This window comes from Bos indicus x Bos taurus, chromosome 11 (assembly GCF_003369695.1).
Source record: "Bos indicus x Bos taurus breed Angus x Brahman F1 hybrid chromosome 11, Bos_hybrid_MaternalHap_v2.0, whole genome shotgun sequence".
NCBI classification, from domain to species: Eukaryota; Metazoa; Chordata; class Mammalia; order Artiodactyla; family Bovidae; genus Bos; species Bos indicus x Bos taurus.
Window position 1 is genome coordinate 29,302,881 of NC_040086.1, and position 15,456 is coordinate 29,318,336.

Consider the following 15,456-nt stretch of genomic DNA (forward strand, 5'->3'; position numbering starts at 1 on the left):
AAATAGAAACAGCACGGGTCAATGATTTCAAGGACTTTGCCAATAAAACAGACCAAGTATGTAGAATAAACAAAATGTCCCCTTAAGAAAACACTGTCTTGTACAGTATACTGTTTGATTTTCAGGTTACCATAACAGCAGTTTTAAAGGGAGGAGGCCGTTCTCTTTGTGAATACAAGATTACACTATGTAGAGATCAACAGTGCCTATGCTATGCATCAGATTTTTAATAAAAATTCTAGATAAAATACCTCATATTGTAGAATCATTTTTAACTGCACAGTGATAGTTTTGGTTAACTATCTGAAAGCAAACATGCTAGGATTGTATTGAGAAAAAATTAACAATTACCATGATGCTTCTAATATAAAACACGTAATATGGTTAAGACTTAAAAAATAACGTTTTTTATAGTTCTGATTTGAGTAAGATTATGTAATGCTTAACTGTGTGACTTTCGTGAAGACTACAAGAATATAATCAGCAGTGTGATGCGCGCAAGTAACCACAAAACATGTTTTCCCCTTCCTCCTTACCAACTTACTTCAAACTATTGGAACTAGAAAAGCACCGATATTAACTTTGCCTAATCCCCTCATTTTATAAGGATCATAACTGATTAACAGCATAGGTATAATACAATGCAAATACTAAGAACTATGCTAAGTGCTGTGTGTGTGTGCTCAGTCTATGCTAAGTGCTTTACCTAAGATTATTACAAAAGCCAAGTTAGAAACCACCTGGGTAAATTACACCCATTTTACATGTAAGATAACAGAGGCTCAAGTAGTATTGACCTCTTCAAGGTTATACAGAGCAGTGATCTGACTACTGCTTCAATAAAACTCCAAAGCCTATGTTTAATATTCTGGAGATTATTATGCCTCAGTAGGACATGAAACACGTATCTAATGAAGGTCTTATTTAATCACCTGCCTAATATGTAATAATACCCTATTAGGATGATCAATTCCTGTAACTTCCCTTGTCCTATCTAAATCATGTCTCTTTTCCTTCACAACCATCCAGTTTTCCATTTTCTGGCAGAGTAACATTGGTATTAAAGTAGTCAACAAAGCACAGTAACCGGTCAAACAAATTGCCCTCTAGGAAATTAAAAGCCTTGTGGCTGTAATAATCAAGGAACATACTTCAGTGTTTTCATCCTGGCTCTGGTTTGCTACAGATTTAAAAGTAATTAGAAAAACAGAAACCTTTATAGACACCTTTTGTACAAAGAAAGCAATAGTTTAGAAGCAAGGAAAACTTCTAAATAAAACAAAGTTTAGTTACTGTCAAGCCACTACCAAAGACACTTATTTGTAAAACATGTTGAAGATAGTTAGGCACAAGAGAAAATTCTTTGTTTTATGGTGGGAGAATTAAAAAGCACTGAGTAAAAAATTAGAAAACAGGTAAAACAACTACCCCCTGCCCCAATTTGGATTTTAGGGTTTTAAAGCCCAAATATTTAAAAAAATCATTGCATGGCTGAAGTCAATATGGATAAACAAAGCCAAAGCTGAAAATTACAAAAGTACGCAACACTGGATACCTACCATATGTCAATCCCCATGCTAAGTACACTTACACAAGAGTTTAATCTTTCAGTTAAACCTTTTGAAGGAAGTATCACAATCTAAAAACTAAACACAGTCTTAAATAGTTAAAAAAAAAATTAAGTATCTAAATTACACCAAGTAGAAGAAATTACACTCCCAATTTGACTGTCCAAATTGTTCAACATCAAATTAATTAAATGACTCGGATTCAGAGCAACAGTTGGGTAAATTGTAATTTTTTTATTGGAAAACAAATATACAACTTGGAATGGATTTGAGGCAAATTGTGCCATAAGCAGATTTTCTTTAAGTGGCTAAAACAAAGTTTAAAAAGCAAGTTAACAATAAAAGAAAATGTTTCTGGTATAGGACCAGCAGTACAAAAAAATAGTGTACGAGTACCTGGATAAAACACCCGTTTTGCAATAGTGCAACTTTTAAGTACATATTGTTGACTGTCCGTAGTCCACGCAGAGTTACAACTCCACACTTCAACAACAACATGCTGACAGTTCCTAAAGAAAACTACTCAAAAAAAAAAAAAGGCATAACCCAGATGTTCCCTCATTTGACCAACTCCATCTAAGTTTAGATGTGCAGAAGGGCTTAGATATATCCAGAGTAAGCCACATGCAACATGTTACTTGATCAATTTTCTAAAATAAGGTTTCAGGACAATGACAGTAAGATAAGGGAAGAAAACATGGAGGAATGAAGTCCTAATTACTATACATGCATATTTTTTTTTGACAGTAGGGGGAAACCTTTTACAGATAAGTTACAAACAAAGAAAAGGCAAATAAACAATTTTGTACAAGAAATTTAACACATTCTGTACAATGTCTTCACTTTGCTGTCATCATTTGTACAAACTCTGAAAAAGAAGAAGTATACAAAGATGTTGAGTCAATGCCAAAAGTCTGACAAAACCAATCACATTTACTCAACTACTGAGCAGTTCCCACTCCCCTGTCTTTTGTCAAAACTATAAAGTACAGAGGAAAGCTAATTTACTGCTAAAGCTAGATTCTTCACAAATCAAAAATTATTTATGATTATTAACAAATAAACCAAATCATTGCTTTAGTTTATCATATATAATACTTCTGAACAGAAGCATGAATAATTTCAGACTTAAAGCTAATTGAAGGGAAAGGATAATCCAATGAAAGACATTAAAGTCACCTTAATTTTGAGGATCCTGAAATAAGTTTAAAGAAGCTTTTCAAACTGTTCCACAATGGTACCAAAAATGGTAACCAAAAATGGTTTTATCCTAGTTTGGAGTGCAGTGCTTCTTTTAAAAGGGTAGGATCTGATAGTAAAGCACAGGATACAGCTGTGACAGTGCAAAGACTTACCTTCATAGTTTACTTGACCATCACCATCAATATCTGCTTCCCTGATCATTTCATCAACCTCTTCATCTGTTAACTTCTCTCCAAGGTTTGTCATCACATGGCGAAGCTCTGCTGCACTAATATAGCCATTACCATCCTGCAAAAAATTTAGTAAAATGTCTGAGCAATATTATCGATGTAATGAGCTAGATAAGAAGTTTATTAAACTTCACATTCGGGAGCAAAATATACTTTAGAAATCCACACAAACCTTTATTTAACTATTTCTTAGTTCCAAAGTCAATACCTCTTCTGCCACAAAACTAATACTATATATATATATATATGTATATATATAAAAACTACTGGGCTTCCCTCATAGCTCAGTCAGTAAAGAATGTTATTAGGAAATCTTCTAAATTCTTAGAAAGCTTCTGCTTGATATTAAAGTATGTTGGCAAATAATCACAAAAACAAATCTTCAGAGATTAAGAGATCCTAATATATTTAAAAATCCTCAAATTAAAATGGAACAAATCCAGTTTCAAATACTTACTTTATCAAACACACGGAATGCTTCTCTAATTTCTTCTTCACTGTCTGTATCTTTCATTTTTCTTGCCATCATTGTCAGAAATTCCGGGAAGTCAATTGTGCCATTACCTGCAATGGTATTAGGTGAAGTATTACAATATTTGAAATATTGAAATATTACAATAGAATTTAAATGCCACTTCTTCAACTCCCTCTTCTCAAACCCAGAATTAAAAAGATGTACCATCAGCATCCACTTCATTAATCATGTCCTGTAACTCTGCTTCTGTGGGATTCTGCCCAAGAGATCTCATTACAGTTCCCAATTCCTTTGTTGTTATAGTTCCATCACCATCCTTGTCAAATAGTGAAAAAGCTTCTTTGAATTCTGTTTGAAAAAGAAAACACAATCCAAATGTACAGGTTAAAAATAAAGTAACCTAAGCGAAATGTATTAATCAACTCTCAAAGATACTATATGGAGATAGGACCTGAAATGGGATTTTTATTTCCTGAAGGTGGAAAACCTTGTGGTATTTCAAACTTTTTAAGTTAATCATATGTTCATACTGATCTACCTGGGAGTTTTTTCCATCTAAAATCTCACAGGGAACTCCAAAATCTAGACTAGATAAAAGTCAAATTATTGTTGAAAAAGCAGAACCAAAAAACCCCAAATGTCTGCTTCTGTATTTTCTGTTTAAGCTGCTCTGTGGAACACAATTCTAAATTACAGATCTAACCTACACTCACAATAGAAAAGGACCAAATACGTTTATTTCTGTACAGCAATTGTACTACTTACAGTAATCCTTACAGTCAAAACTAAGTCCATTTAATCACTTACTAAATCAAAAACAAAAAACTATAAACTTTAGAACAACATGCATTAAGCTAGTTTCCTTTTCTGGAGGACAGAAGAGGCTATCACCAAATAATCTGTAATGATGTTAACAATGGGATGATAAAGGTATATATGGCCAGTTTTAACTGTTATTATCACTGAAAACAAAAATAATTTAGACCTCTCTTCAGAATATAAATTCCAAGCTTGCAACAGAATGAAATATATTATTGCCTAAAATCTTTAAGATACTATTGTGAAATGATGTTGTTTTTATCAATAGTTCACCACTAGTTTACATGGAAAGCTACTAGAACAGTCTAGGATACCCGAATACAGAGAAACTAGAGATTTACTTTAACAGTGCAAGAGAGCATATTAATAAGCTAATAACAAAGCGAGTAGGAGTAGAGATATTAGGCTCAATCAGCAAGTAAATACAAAAACATAAAGCACCGAAACTAAAAGCAGAATTTGGAACTCAACTGCCTGGGCTCTGCTACTAACTAGTAATTGAACCTTGGGCAAATTTTCCACCTCAGCTTCCTCATTTTTGTTACTTAGGGCTAATTGTACCTTCCCTTGTGGCTCAGCTAGTAAAGAATCCACCTACAATGCGAGACCTGGGTTGGGAAGACCCCCTGGAGAAGAGAAAGGCTACCCACTCCAGTCTTCTGGCCTGGAGAATTCCATGGACTGTATAGGCCATGGGGTCACAAAGAATTGGACACAATTGAGCAACTTTCACTTGTTCACTTGGTACCTACTTTCTAAATTAAATAATTAATGTAAGTAAAGCACGTTGAACTATGCCTGGCAAGTACTTAAGTATCAAGAAAGAGATGATGTCATTTTCCTGTAGCAAAACTACAGAGGAAAACTTCTCTTGACTTTCGAAGTCCTTTACTTTCTACCTTATACTGCCAAAGGGTCTCGCTCCTATTTGTCTCCTGCATGTAGATCTGACCAAATTTCTTATCCTTCTCTCTTTGGCCATTACATCTATGCCCACTAATGAAGACTTCAGTTAGTCCACTCATCTCTCTCAACGTAATACTTTTATTTCTGACATCCTACAGGACATCTCCCCTAGCTGACCTCAGGGAAAACTTAATGAAAATGAATTCCATATACAGCAACCCTAGGAACACAAGCAAGTTACCTTAACTCTTTTCCCCTGAAACGGGCCTGCTGAATTCTGCTATTGAAATACTGCCTGATTCTTTTTTCATTTCTACATCCAACATTTTGGTTCATGGCCCCATCATCTTTTATCTGGACTATCACAATAGCCTCCAGATGGGTTCCACCAAGTGGGTTCCAAATGGGTTCCACAAGTACCTGAGTCCTATTACCATTTTGGATTATCACATTATTTTCTTCTGCTTTGATTCTTTTAATTGTTTAGCTTTAGACTAGTATTACTGTAGTATGTGCTACTTACTCTCAGTACTAAACAGTCCACTCCATTTAAATGTTAACTTGTTTTCAGAGAAACTCACCCAATATTAGAAGCTTAGAACCAAACTACTGACTGATCTTATGAAAACATGCAGTACTAACCTAGACCAATTCAATGACAAAAGTAAATCAGTAAGTCCTACAAAGAGCAGAATTTGATAAAAGTATTTCCACTTTACCCGAGTCTTTTAAAAAAACAGATGTACAAATACTGTCTGGAAGTATGTAAACTACTAAGAGTTTGAACACATTAGCATCTATCACCTAGTAACTTGGCCTCCAAGAAAATTACTTAAGAGATTTGTATTTAATTACATTCTCTGCTATAATATAGGCATCATTTAACACCATTATGTACAAAAATCCCCAGATATAACTATCAGACATAATCATTTTACTAAATGACTTAATTTCAAAAACTATTTCTGAAAGATGCATGCTACACATCTATGTATGTTCTAAATTTTAAGAAGTTTAAGAGGCAGAAATACCTGTAAAATCCTGAAATAAAAACAAACTGAAAAATACAATTCACCTGCTTTTATAGCTCACCACCTGTGCTTCAGAACTTGTTTAATCTTCATATATAGAAGCCTATCATTTTAAACAAGTAATTCCCAGGAATGACTTGAAATATAAACCTAGGAGTCAAAACTCCAAAACACAGTAAGAAAACAGGTCTCTTCAATATAACTGATGGAACCTCCCAAAATCTATTCTAGTTATGCCTAAGTTGAAACTTTCAGAAGTCATATTATTACTTGTTTTAGATTTTCATTAGCAACCACAGGATACCTTTCTAATTATGTTTTACATAAATTCACATTATTATTAAAACAGGTTATCGTAATTAAGACAAATCTAATGTCTGTTTACCAATTTCTATTTATTTATAAAATTCTGAACTTAATGATCCTTTAAAGGCCATATATTTAAATCCTTAAAGGCCTTTATTATTGAGTAAGATTAGTACTTTTTTTTAATCAAGTAAGTTTTATCTCTACACTGAAATTTAAAACTTTAGGCATAAATTTCTTTAAAGAAAAAAATTATTTTACATTTTCCCTTTAAACACCAACAACTAACGACATCATGGCAATTCATCAACAAAATTAACTTGCTATTATTGATGTCACACTAGACTGTTCTGGATTGCTCTTTAAGACCAGGGTAACGTAAACAATTCTAGACACTTCACCTAAACTATAAGTGTACATTTTTCTAAGCGAAGTTACCTGCTAGAGGAATTTTAAATCGGTCAGCATATGAAGATAAAACTAACTGAAAAAGTACCTTAGTATATTCAACTTTGCAACTCAAAAGTAAGGGACTCTAGGAGGAGGCAGAGTGATTGTTAGGATAGAGTAGGTACTGCTTTAGAACATATCTGTGTGGCACACATCTTTGAAAATTTATATATTCAGGAAATATTTACTCAGTCCTTACTGTGTGGGAGGTAGTGGGAAACAAGAGGAAATAAGGATTTTTATTTTAGTAGCATAAAAGCTTTAGCTCCTCTACTTTAAAGGTTCACTAAAACCTGGGCTCCAAGAACAGCTTTATTAAAAGCCTAGGAAAAGGCAGGGTAGGGAAAGAACCTGGAACAGATTTTTCTGCTACTCTCACTAGAATTTAATTGTATGATAGGAACCAATGAAAAGACAGAATTTATCTTAAGGACAATGTTCCATGAACTGCATGTATTTTTTACAAAAATGCTATCAAGTATTGAGGATTGATTCTCTTGAATTTAACAGACACAAACTACTTTTTAAAAGAGTTGTATGTGTGTTTGGGAAAGGAGTAATGAGCACCAGCTATGTAACTGGCACTTTGAATAATTCACTATCTACCCTAAAGTGAACAAAGCTGTGCCATGCAGAACTACCTGACTGAGACTACGGAGAAACAAAGGCAAAGAAGACAGGTCTATTAGAGAAGGTAAGAACTTAAGATTGGAAATAATAGCCTGAGTCATACATAAAAAACTATTCCAGAATAACTTACATTTCATCAATACACCTAAAATACTATAATATGAACAAAAGAAATCATTTCCAAAGCTCTGCCTGACTCCTTCAACATACTCTATACATACAAATTTACCAACCCTAAAGAGCAAATTCCCAGCTTAAGTCAAATGCACATAGTAAGAAATAAAAATAAAGCCTGTCAAATTGGTCCTCAGTGCTAATAGCTTTCTACTTTATACAGTCCAAGCAAATATTATCTGTGATGAGAATTTGAGATTATTGATTTCTGGCTCTGCCAAGACTGTGTATTAAGTGTGGGGTAGTAAAGTAATACCTGAGTTTCAACTGGGTTTCTCAGTTTTCTCTAGCGTTTAAAAAAAAAAAGCTTTAGTGCTTTTGAGCCCTTGAAACTCCTTGCCTATCAGGAAAACCATTGCAGTTAAAACTGCCTGATGCTTTCCTTACTAAGTCTCTCTTTAATCAAAGTCAAGGAATAGAGTTTGAAAAGCATTTCAACACTGAAATTAAAAAACAAAACAAAACAAAAACCCATTTAGAAGTTTCCCCAATATTCTGTTAACTAGCCACCTCAAAAATATTTGAATAAAATCAAAAGTACTACTGGTTCAGCATAATGACTACATGACATCAGGTTTTATGGAACAATTTCACATTTTCACAGCAAACTAAAGGATACAAAACAAACTCATTTCATTCAATAGCTGTCACCGCTTTTAAGATAAAATTCAAATTTACTGCGTCTGTAAAACAGAATACTAACTTTTGGATCTAAGTTTTTCACTAGAGAAATGGTTATTCCCTGACTGACCAATCGTACATGCAATTCTAAGGTTAAGATATTAGCTACTTTAAATCACAGTTAAATTCAACATTCATTTTCTGATTTTACATTTCAAGTTAACTACTACTTGGCCTCTTTTCTTGTGGAGACTGATTTGAAGTTTCAGTGTTAAAAACTGCCCAGAATTAATCTTTAGACTAAAATAACCTCAAGAAAAACAAAGAGCACCCCAACACCAGGCTCAAAAGTATATCTACATAACCTAAAAACATGTCTTTAATTACAGTTAGCCCCACACATCTTACACAGACAAGTTTTCCTTTTCATTTGCCAAAGCAGGTTCAATTACTCTCTTACATTACACTTGTTCCCATCTACTACACAGATCAAAGTCAATTCTTTCATACAAATATCTTTTTTTGAGAATGGCTTTTCAATTTATAATAAAATTCAACAGGTATAACCTAGCAAAGTTATTTCTCACCTGCAATCTGCTCTTCAGTCAGTTGGTCAGCCTAAAAAGAAATCAAAGAAATAGGTAAGTGGCTTGACAGTATGTAGTTTAACAGTTACAGAAACAAGTTTAAAAACATTTAGGGTTCATCTGGTTTCATAAACTTCTCAACTTCATTTAGTTCACTCGGTAGTACCAAACACAGGGAGCAGAAAATACATCTGATTTATCTCCAAAGCTAAGCTACCTTGCCCCCAAGTTTAAGACGTGAAAATATTTCAGAATATATTCGAAAGTCTAAATTTTACATTAATTTTAAAAAAGCAAATCTAGCACACTAACACTACAAAGTTTAATTGGAATTGTACTCTTCTAAATCAAGGATAGATGCAAAGAAGCATTGTTTCCTTTCTCAAAGTTTGTATATGTAAACTTAAGCTCATCTCCTCAGGTAGATAAAAACCATTAATACCAGAAATCTCCACCGAATCAAAAAATCAACAAGAACTACATTTAAACTTTCCCTGCTGCTAAGTCACTTCAGTCGTGTCCGACTCTGTGCGACCCCATAGATGGCAGACCACCAGGCTCCTCCGTCCCTGGGATTTTCCAGGCAAGAGTACTGGAGTGGGGTGCCATTGCCTTCTCCGTAAACTTTCCCTGTAAGTGATTAAATACTTCACTTGGACACGTGATGTTCCAAACCTCAAAAAACCCAAAGATTACTAAGCAAAACTCTTTATCTATCAAAAAGATAAAAATCCAAGGTGTACTGGTTGGGGCAACATGAAAGTTACCAGTTTTACTCCTCTTCACCTGCCATGCAACTGCAGAGAATCCAGGATTTGAAGTACATTATTTACAAAATGTTAAGTCCAGTTATTCATTTTCTTTTAATATTTAAAATTCCAAAGTGATAAGATTTGATATTTTTAGCAAATGGAGAACAGTTACTTGTTTTTACTTTAAAAAAACAAAAAGCATGTTCAGGCATTTGCTGTAACCCATTATATATGTTGCTTTTACTCAATCTTCAAACCCTAAATGGAATTAATAATACCATTAATACTCTATCTTACAGATGGGGAAAAAGGCTAAGGTTAAATTTTAGGGAGCAGGAGTACAAAATAACTAACATGTAGGGTCAGGATTAAACACTTGTTGGACATATCCTCAAGTTTTAAATTCAGAGCACACTATAAAGATACTTGCAAAATAATAAGGCTCCCTGTTCCTCATGTGGCCTTCATCTGTGGACATGCACTGCTTATTGGAACATATATCCAGAGGCACTGACAAGAAGTAGCTTCCTAGCTAACATTCCTACCTACAGAAGTCAAGCATACTGTGATTAATCCATTCATTTATTGATATGAAAGAAAAACAAACACTGCCTGGTTTCATTTTAAATGAACACACCCCTGGAAAGGATAATAACCTTAATACAGGATGGCATTCACATTTTCTCCAGGGGACAGCATGAGAACATTTGAGAAGAAACCCAGAAAAGCAGAAATTTCTTTCCCTAATCAATTTTGATTTGACCTTGAAGCAAATACAAGGTCTTTAGAAAAAAAGCCAAGTCTAGCAATTTAAAATTGAAAAGCCAATAATCAAGCTCAAATGCACAAGTTAATAAAATAAAAATTATCTACTTTTATCCTTAACAAATCCCAATTGTCCCAAGTATTTGGTATAAAATCAGATTGTGTTCTCTACGAATAAGAATTAAAACCCAGTAAATCCACTGATATTTTTTACTGTTAGAGGCTGATGATTTACCTCTGATCTAATTCCATCCTGCAGGACTTCTATCATTTCTAAAAGAAGGATAACATGGCATGGTGCTTTGAGGCATCACTGGTTTAGTATCCCAGCTCTGCCATGTGACCTTGGACATGTTACTCAAACTCTCATTGTCAACTTCATCTGTAACACAGAATATTAATACCTACCTTGCACAGTCATTGTGCATTTAGAAGCTATATAAAGGGCTAGCCCCAAAAGTTCAGGGAAAATTATTTTATGTAAGTTAATTAACCAAAGAACCTAAAATGTTAACATTAAACACCAACCTGACTAGTTCAACTTTCACAGTGAAGGTAGACAGGTGGGGCATTATCAAGCCCTTTACAGCAAACTCTCCATGTTTCTTTTTAACTTTGATTTAAGATGAGAAAATCTATTTCCACAAACTGAAGCCACAAGCCCAGGAACAAATGGGGCAGAAGAAATCAGTTTAGGACTAAAAATGTTAACCCGAAAGTGTGGAAAACACAGCAACATATGTGAACGCTGAAAGAATGACTGCTATGTGCAGAAACTGAGACAGTGGGGTTTTTTCAACAAGTTGTGAGGGAGGAGATTTTGGGAAGACTCACATATGAAAGCTGAGAAGGCTTTAGGAAGAAAAAAAAACTTTCTTTTGTATTTACTACTAACCCAGAGTCCAAGGCTTTAAAATAACCTTCATCAGTAACTTTCAGACTAAAAACTACTGAAAGTAAAAACACAAAGCTCCCTAGCACTGTAATTTGTAAGCTTTTTCCAATGACATGCAAATGAATTTGGTTCTTATTTTTGTCTATACAGAGTGTCATTTTCTTAGTAGAAGAACTAGAAGAATTATACTTTTGGGAAAACTCAAGCTCATTAAAATGTGTTTACCTCAGTGAAGAGTAATTCACTAGAGAGATGACTACTTCTTACTCCTTTATTTCTACAAATATCGCTTTCAACTGCTACTGTCAACTCTAGAGAAAGCTCCCAAACATTAGTATATGTTCAGGTTCCAGCTGAGACTTACTGGACTAGACTGTGCATTTTGAAGAACCACAGGTGATTTGTAAACACTGAGAAAAACAGAGTCCACTAATCTAGACTACATGTGTGACCTTAAGGGAATTATGTGCCTATTTAACATTTCCCAAATGGCATTCAAAAGTAGTAGGTATGGATACCATGGAGCTTATCTAGTCAAAGGTGGTATAAAAATAATCCAAAATTCTTATCTCAATAAATATATGAGTCCATAGGCTTGAAATGGAGCAAACTTTCGTTTTGCATTCATTCCTGTTTACTCCAAGTATTACTTACTTAGATACAACAAAGGCTTCCATGCTAAGCAAAAATTTTTCTAGTTTCAGAAGTCAGGGCATTTGTTTTTCCTATATCAAAAGCTGTCTCTAAGTTATTTCAGATAGAACAGTATCTTGGCCCAAAAGGGAAACTAGAATAAACAACTTAAAAATTAGGACCTTTATTAAAGGCCTAATTTGATCAGTCTACCTGAACCTAGAACTTTCAATACTTTAATAGAGGCATAATTAATTTCTTTAGTCTAACAGAAACAGATCTTCTTGCTGTTCGATGGGTATTTATTTGGATTCAAGTGACCAAAAGTTCCACGTCTTCACATCTTTTACTTATCTCATCACCCCTGCCTCAAGTCTTCTTAATCAATCTCCCTTTCAATGACCATGTATCAACTATACGTAAACCCAACAGCCACATGAGCAAACTTATTCCGTATCAAATAAATTTTCATTCTTTGACTTTATGGAGTCCTAATTTTAAACCTTCAGGTCTTGTAATTATTAAATTACCTATGCCAGCGGTAAAGAACCTGCCTGCCAGTGCAGGAGACATAGGACAGGAGGGTTCGATCCTTGGGTTGGGAAGATTCCCTGGAGTAGGAAAGGGCAACCCACTTAAGTATTTTTGCGCAGAGAATCCCACGGACAGAGGAGCCTGGCAGGCTACAGTCCATAGGGTCGCAAAGAGTCTAACACAACTGAAGTGACTTAGCAAGGATGATTCCCAGTTTAGTTAACAATGACTGTCAAAAACACTCAAAACAGTAATGATGTGATCAGTAACTACAAAAGCTTACTTTTGGCAAAGGACGACGAAAGGGTAGATACAAACTGTGCCTCATCAAGAAAATCTGAGATCTTGATTTAATTATCAGACTGATTAGAAACAAACTTATTTTTTATTTACATAATATAAAAAAATTCACCCCACAATTCAGAACCTTAATTACATGCCAATATTTTCACCTAAAAGAGTAAATTCAACCAGCATATTCAAATTTAGAATAAAATAATTAAAATATCAAAATGGAACGAGTACATCAAACAAATGTGAACTCTTCCCCCCACACCCATACAGAGTGGAGGTTTCAGTTGGCAAGGATTCCCAACTCCTGTTTAAGATGTCACCTTGCCTCCTGGACACACCCATCGCCTGTAACCACTTGGCAGAAGGAACCACAAAATAAGTATTGCAAATTACCTCGCTCATTAGACTTTTTCTTAACAGGAAAGAACAAGAGTTCCGGTCTCAAGTGACAGGAAAATGCTTTAAAAAAATCCCGTCCCCCAATATACTCTTCTATCACTATAGTCTTTGACAATCATTAATGTACAAATGAATCAAACCTCACTTAAAAGATGACCTGGCATTTTCGCTACGGAAATAGGGAGTTATTTTCAAGGGTGTTGGTGCGGGGCAATAGTGTTAATGGATCTTAAACATTTCAACGTGCACGTGAGCACTCAAAAGAGGACTGTGGCCCCTGTTAAAGGCATCCTTCCGATTGTTACTAGAGGGTAAGATCGACTTTGGCATCAGAACGGGAGTCATCCCGGAGCGGGCTTTCGGTGAGTGAATAGAAAAACGCCTTTCAAAAGCCAGCTGGAGTCTCTGGCTTTCTCTAACGAGATGCGCAGTGCGAGGCTGCGCCTGACTTCAGATATAGTCATTTCCTTCAATGACAAAACCACTTGAATTTTTTTTAGAATTACTTAGCCTGGGAAGTGGAATTAGGCCTCAAGGCCCATATGTAGCAAAAAGATCAGTATTCACCTAGCTTCCTCCTCGCCGCCGGGGGTGGGGGATGGGAATCGGACGAGGCTGCCCTCCCCAAACTTTGCCCGACCGGACGACCCCGCAGCGCCGCGGGACGCCCAGACCTCCGCAGTCCCGCAGGTGCCAGCGCAGCAGCTGGGGCTCGAGCCGGGTCTGGCAAGCGACGGCCGCGGTCCCGAGCCCGCCCCGCCCCCGGCCGCTCCCCGCGGACTCGGCCCACTCAGCTTGTCCGCCCGCCCGCTCGCGCGCCCCCAGCTCCCTCCCGGCCCAGCACGCGGGGGCTGCGGGCTAACGGCGGCGCGGGCGCTCGCCCCGGGCCTCGCGCGCTCCCGCCCGCCCCCACGGCGCATGGCGGCCGCGCGCGGACAAAGGCGCTTCCTGGCGCCCGCACCAACCGTCCGTTGGGCTTTTGAATACGGCCCCTGGCTGACCTTTTGAGATGCCCGACCCAAGGCTTCTGGGCTCCCGCTCCTCCCGCCCTTCTACCCTCGCCTAACCCAGCTGCCCCCGCCCCGGCTCCATCCTCATCCAGCCTCTGAGGAGCTCCAAGGTCCCGGGGGCGCTGCGCCTGGCCCCCAGTACACCACGGGACACCTCCCTGAGGAGAGTGGGGGTGGGGAAGCACCTGCGACACAACCGCCGTGGACGCCCCCAGCCTCTGGCGCACCATCCCCCTGGCGAAGACCACTCCTAGAGAGTGTGAGAAAGGCTAGTTCCCTTTCGTCCATTCGCTTCAGCCTCTTACCCCCTACAGGCCGAGCGCCCGCAGCTTAGCGACGCACTCACCATGCTGCAAGCGCTACCGGTCTCCGGGACGCAATCACACAACCACTCAGCTCGCTCGCTCCACTCGGACTAATTCTCCCCCTCCGCCCCCAGCGCCTCATAAACACCTCCCTCCGCCAGATCCCTCCGCCACACTTCAGATAACGGAACATCATAAACGAGTCCCGGCCAACCCCCTCCCCTCCAACGCCTCTCGAGACCCTTTTATCCACAATTATGTGATAGACGATGCAAAAGATAAAGGGAAGGGGACGAACGGATGACGTAACTGTGTTTCACTCCCTAGCGAGCCGTTGAAGAGCCGGTGGAGTGGCGCCTGAGAGGCGCTACTTTGCGGCGCGGAAGAGCATCGTAGTAACGACGCGAAGCGCGATGATCGTTGAGCCCTCCTCTGATTGGCTGGTTCGTACCTGCAATGCGTCACTGGGGCTCGCAGCCGCTGCCGGGACGCGGTGCAGCTTCTGCCGTTGCGGCTCGGGCCGCGCTGTCCTGGCAACTGCGGTTGGCTGGAAAGCTTTCCTCCTCCACCCATCCTTCCTTGCTACATTTGCACGAACGCTTTCCCGCCCCGGTGTAGGGGGTCTACGAAAGTAGCGATTAAGAATGAAGCTGAAAGACCCAGTGAAACCCGTACCCCGCGCTCTTCATCTCAGCCTCGTTTATCCGCCTTATGGAGGCCACACGTTTACCATGTAACTCCCCCACAAAGCGAAAAGTGAAAATCACACAGTCGTGCCCGACTCTTTGTGACCCCATGGAATTCTCCAGGCCAGAATACAGGTATCTTTTTCCTTCTCCAGAGGATCTTCCCAGCCCAAGGACCGAACC

At 37.9% G+C, this 15,456-nt stretch overlaps 1 protein-coding gene across 1 annotated transcript; it reads right to left on the minus strand.

Annotated features, from left to right (window-relative positions):
• Positions 1–1,777: 1,777 nt before the first annotated feature.
• CALM2 (calmodulin 2) lies at positions 1,778–14,716 on the minus strand. The gene is made up of 6 exons (XM_027555195.1): positions 14,629–14,716; positions 9,001–9,031; positions 3,681–3,824; positions 3,459–3,565; positions 2,924–3,059; positions 1,778–2,436 (listed from the first exon to the last, which is right to left on the minus strand). Exons 1-6 carry the CDS (start codon positions 14,629–14,631, stop codon positions 2,408–2,410), a joined length of 450 nt encoding a protein of 149 aa, XP_027410996.1. The 5' UTR covers positions 14,632–14,716; the 3' UTR covers positions 1,778–2,407.
• Between the last annotated feature and the right edge of the window lie 740 nt (positions 14,717–15,456).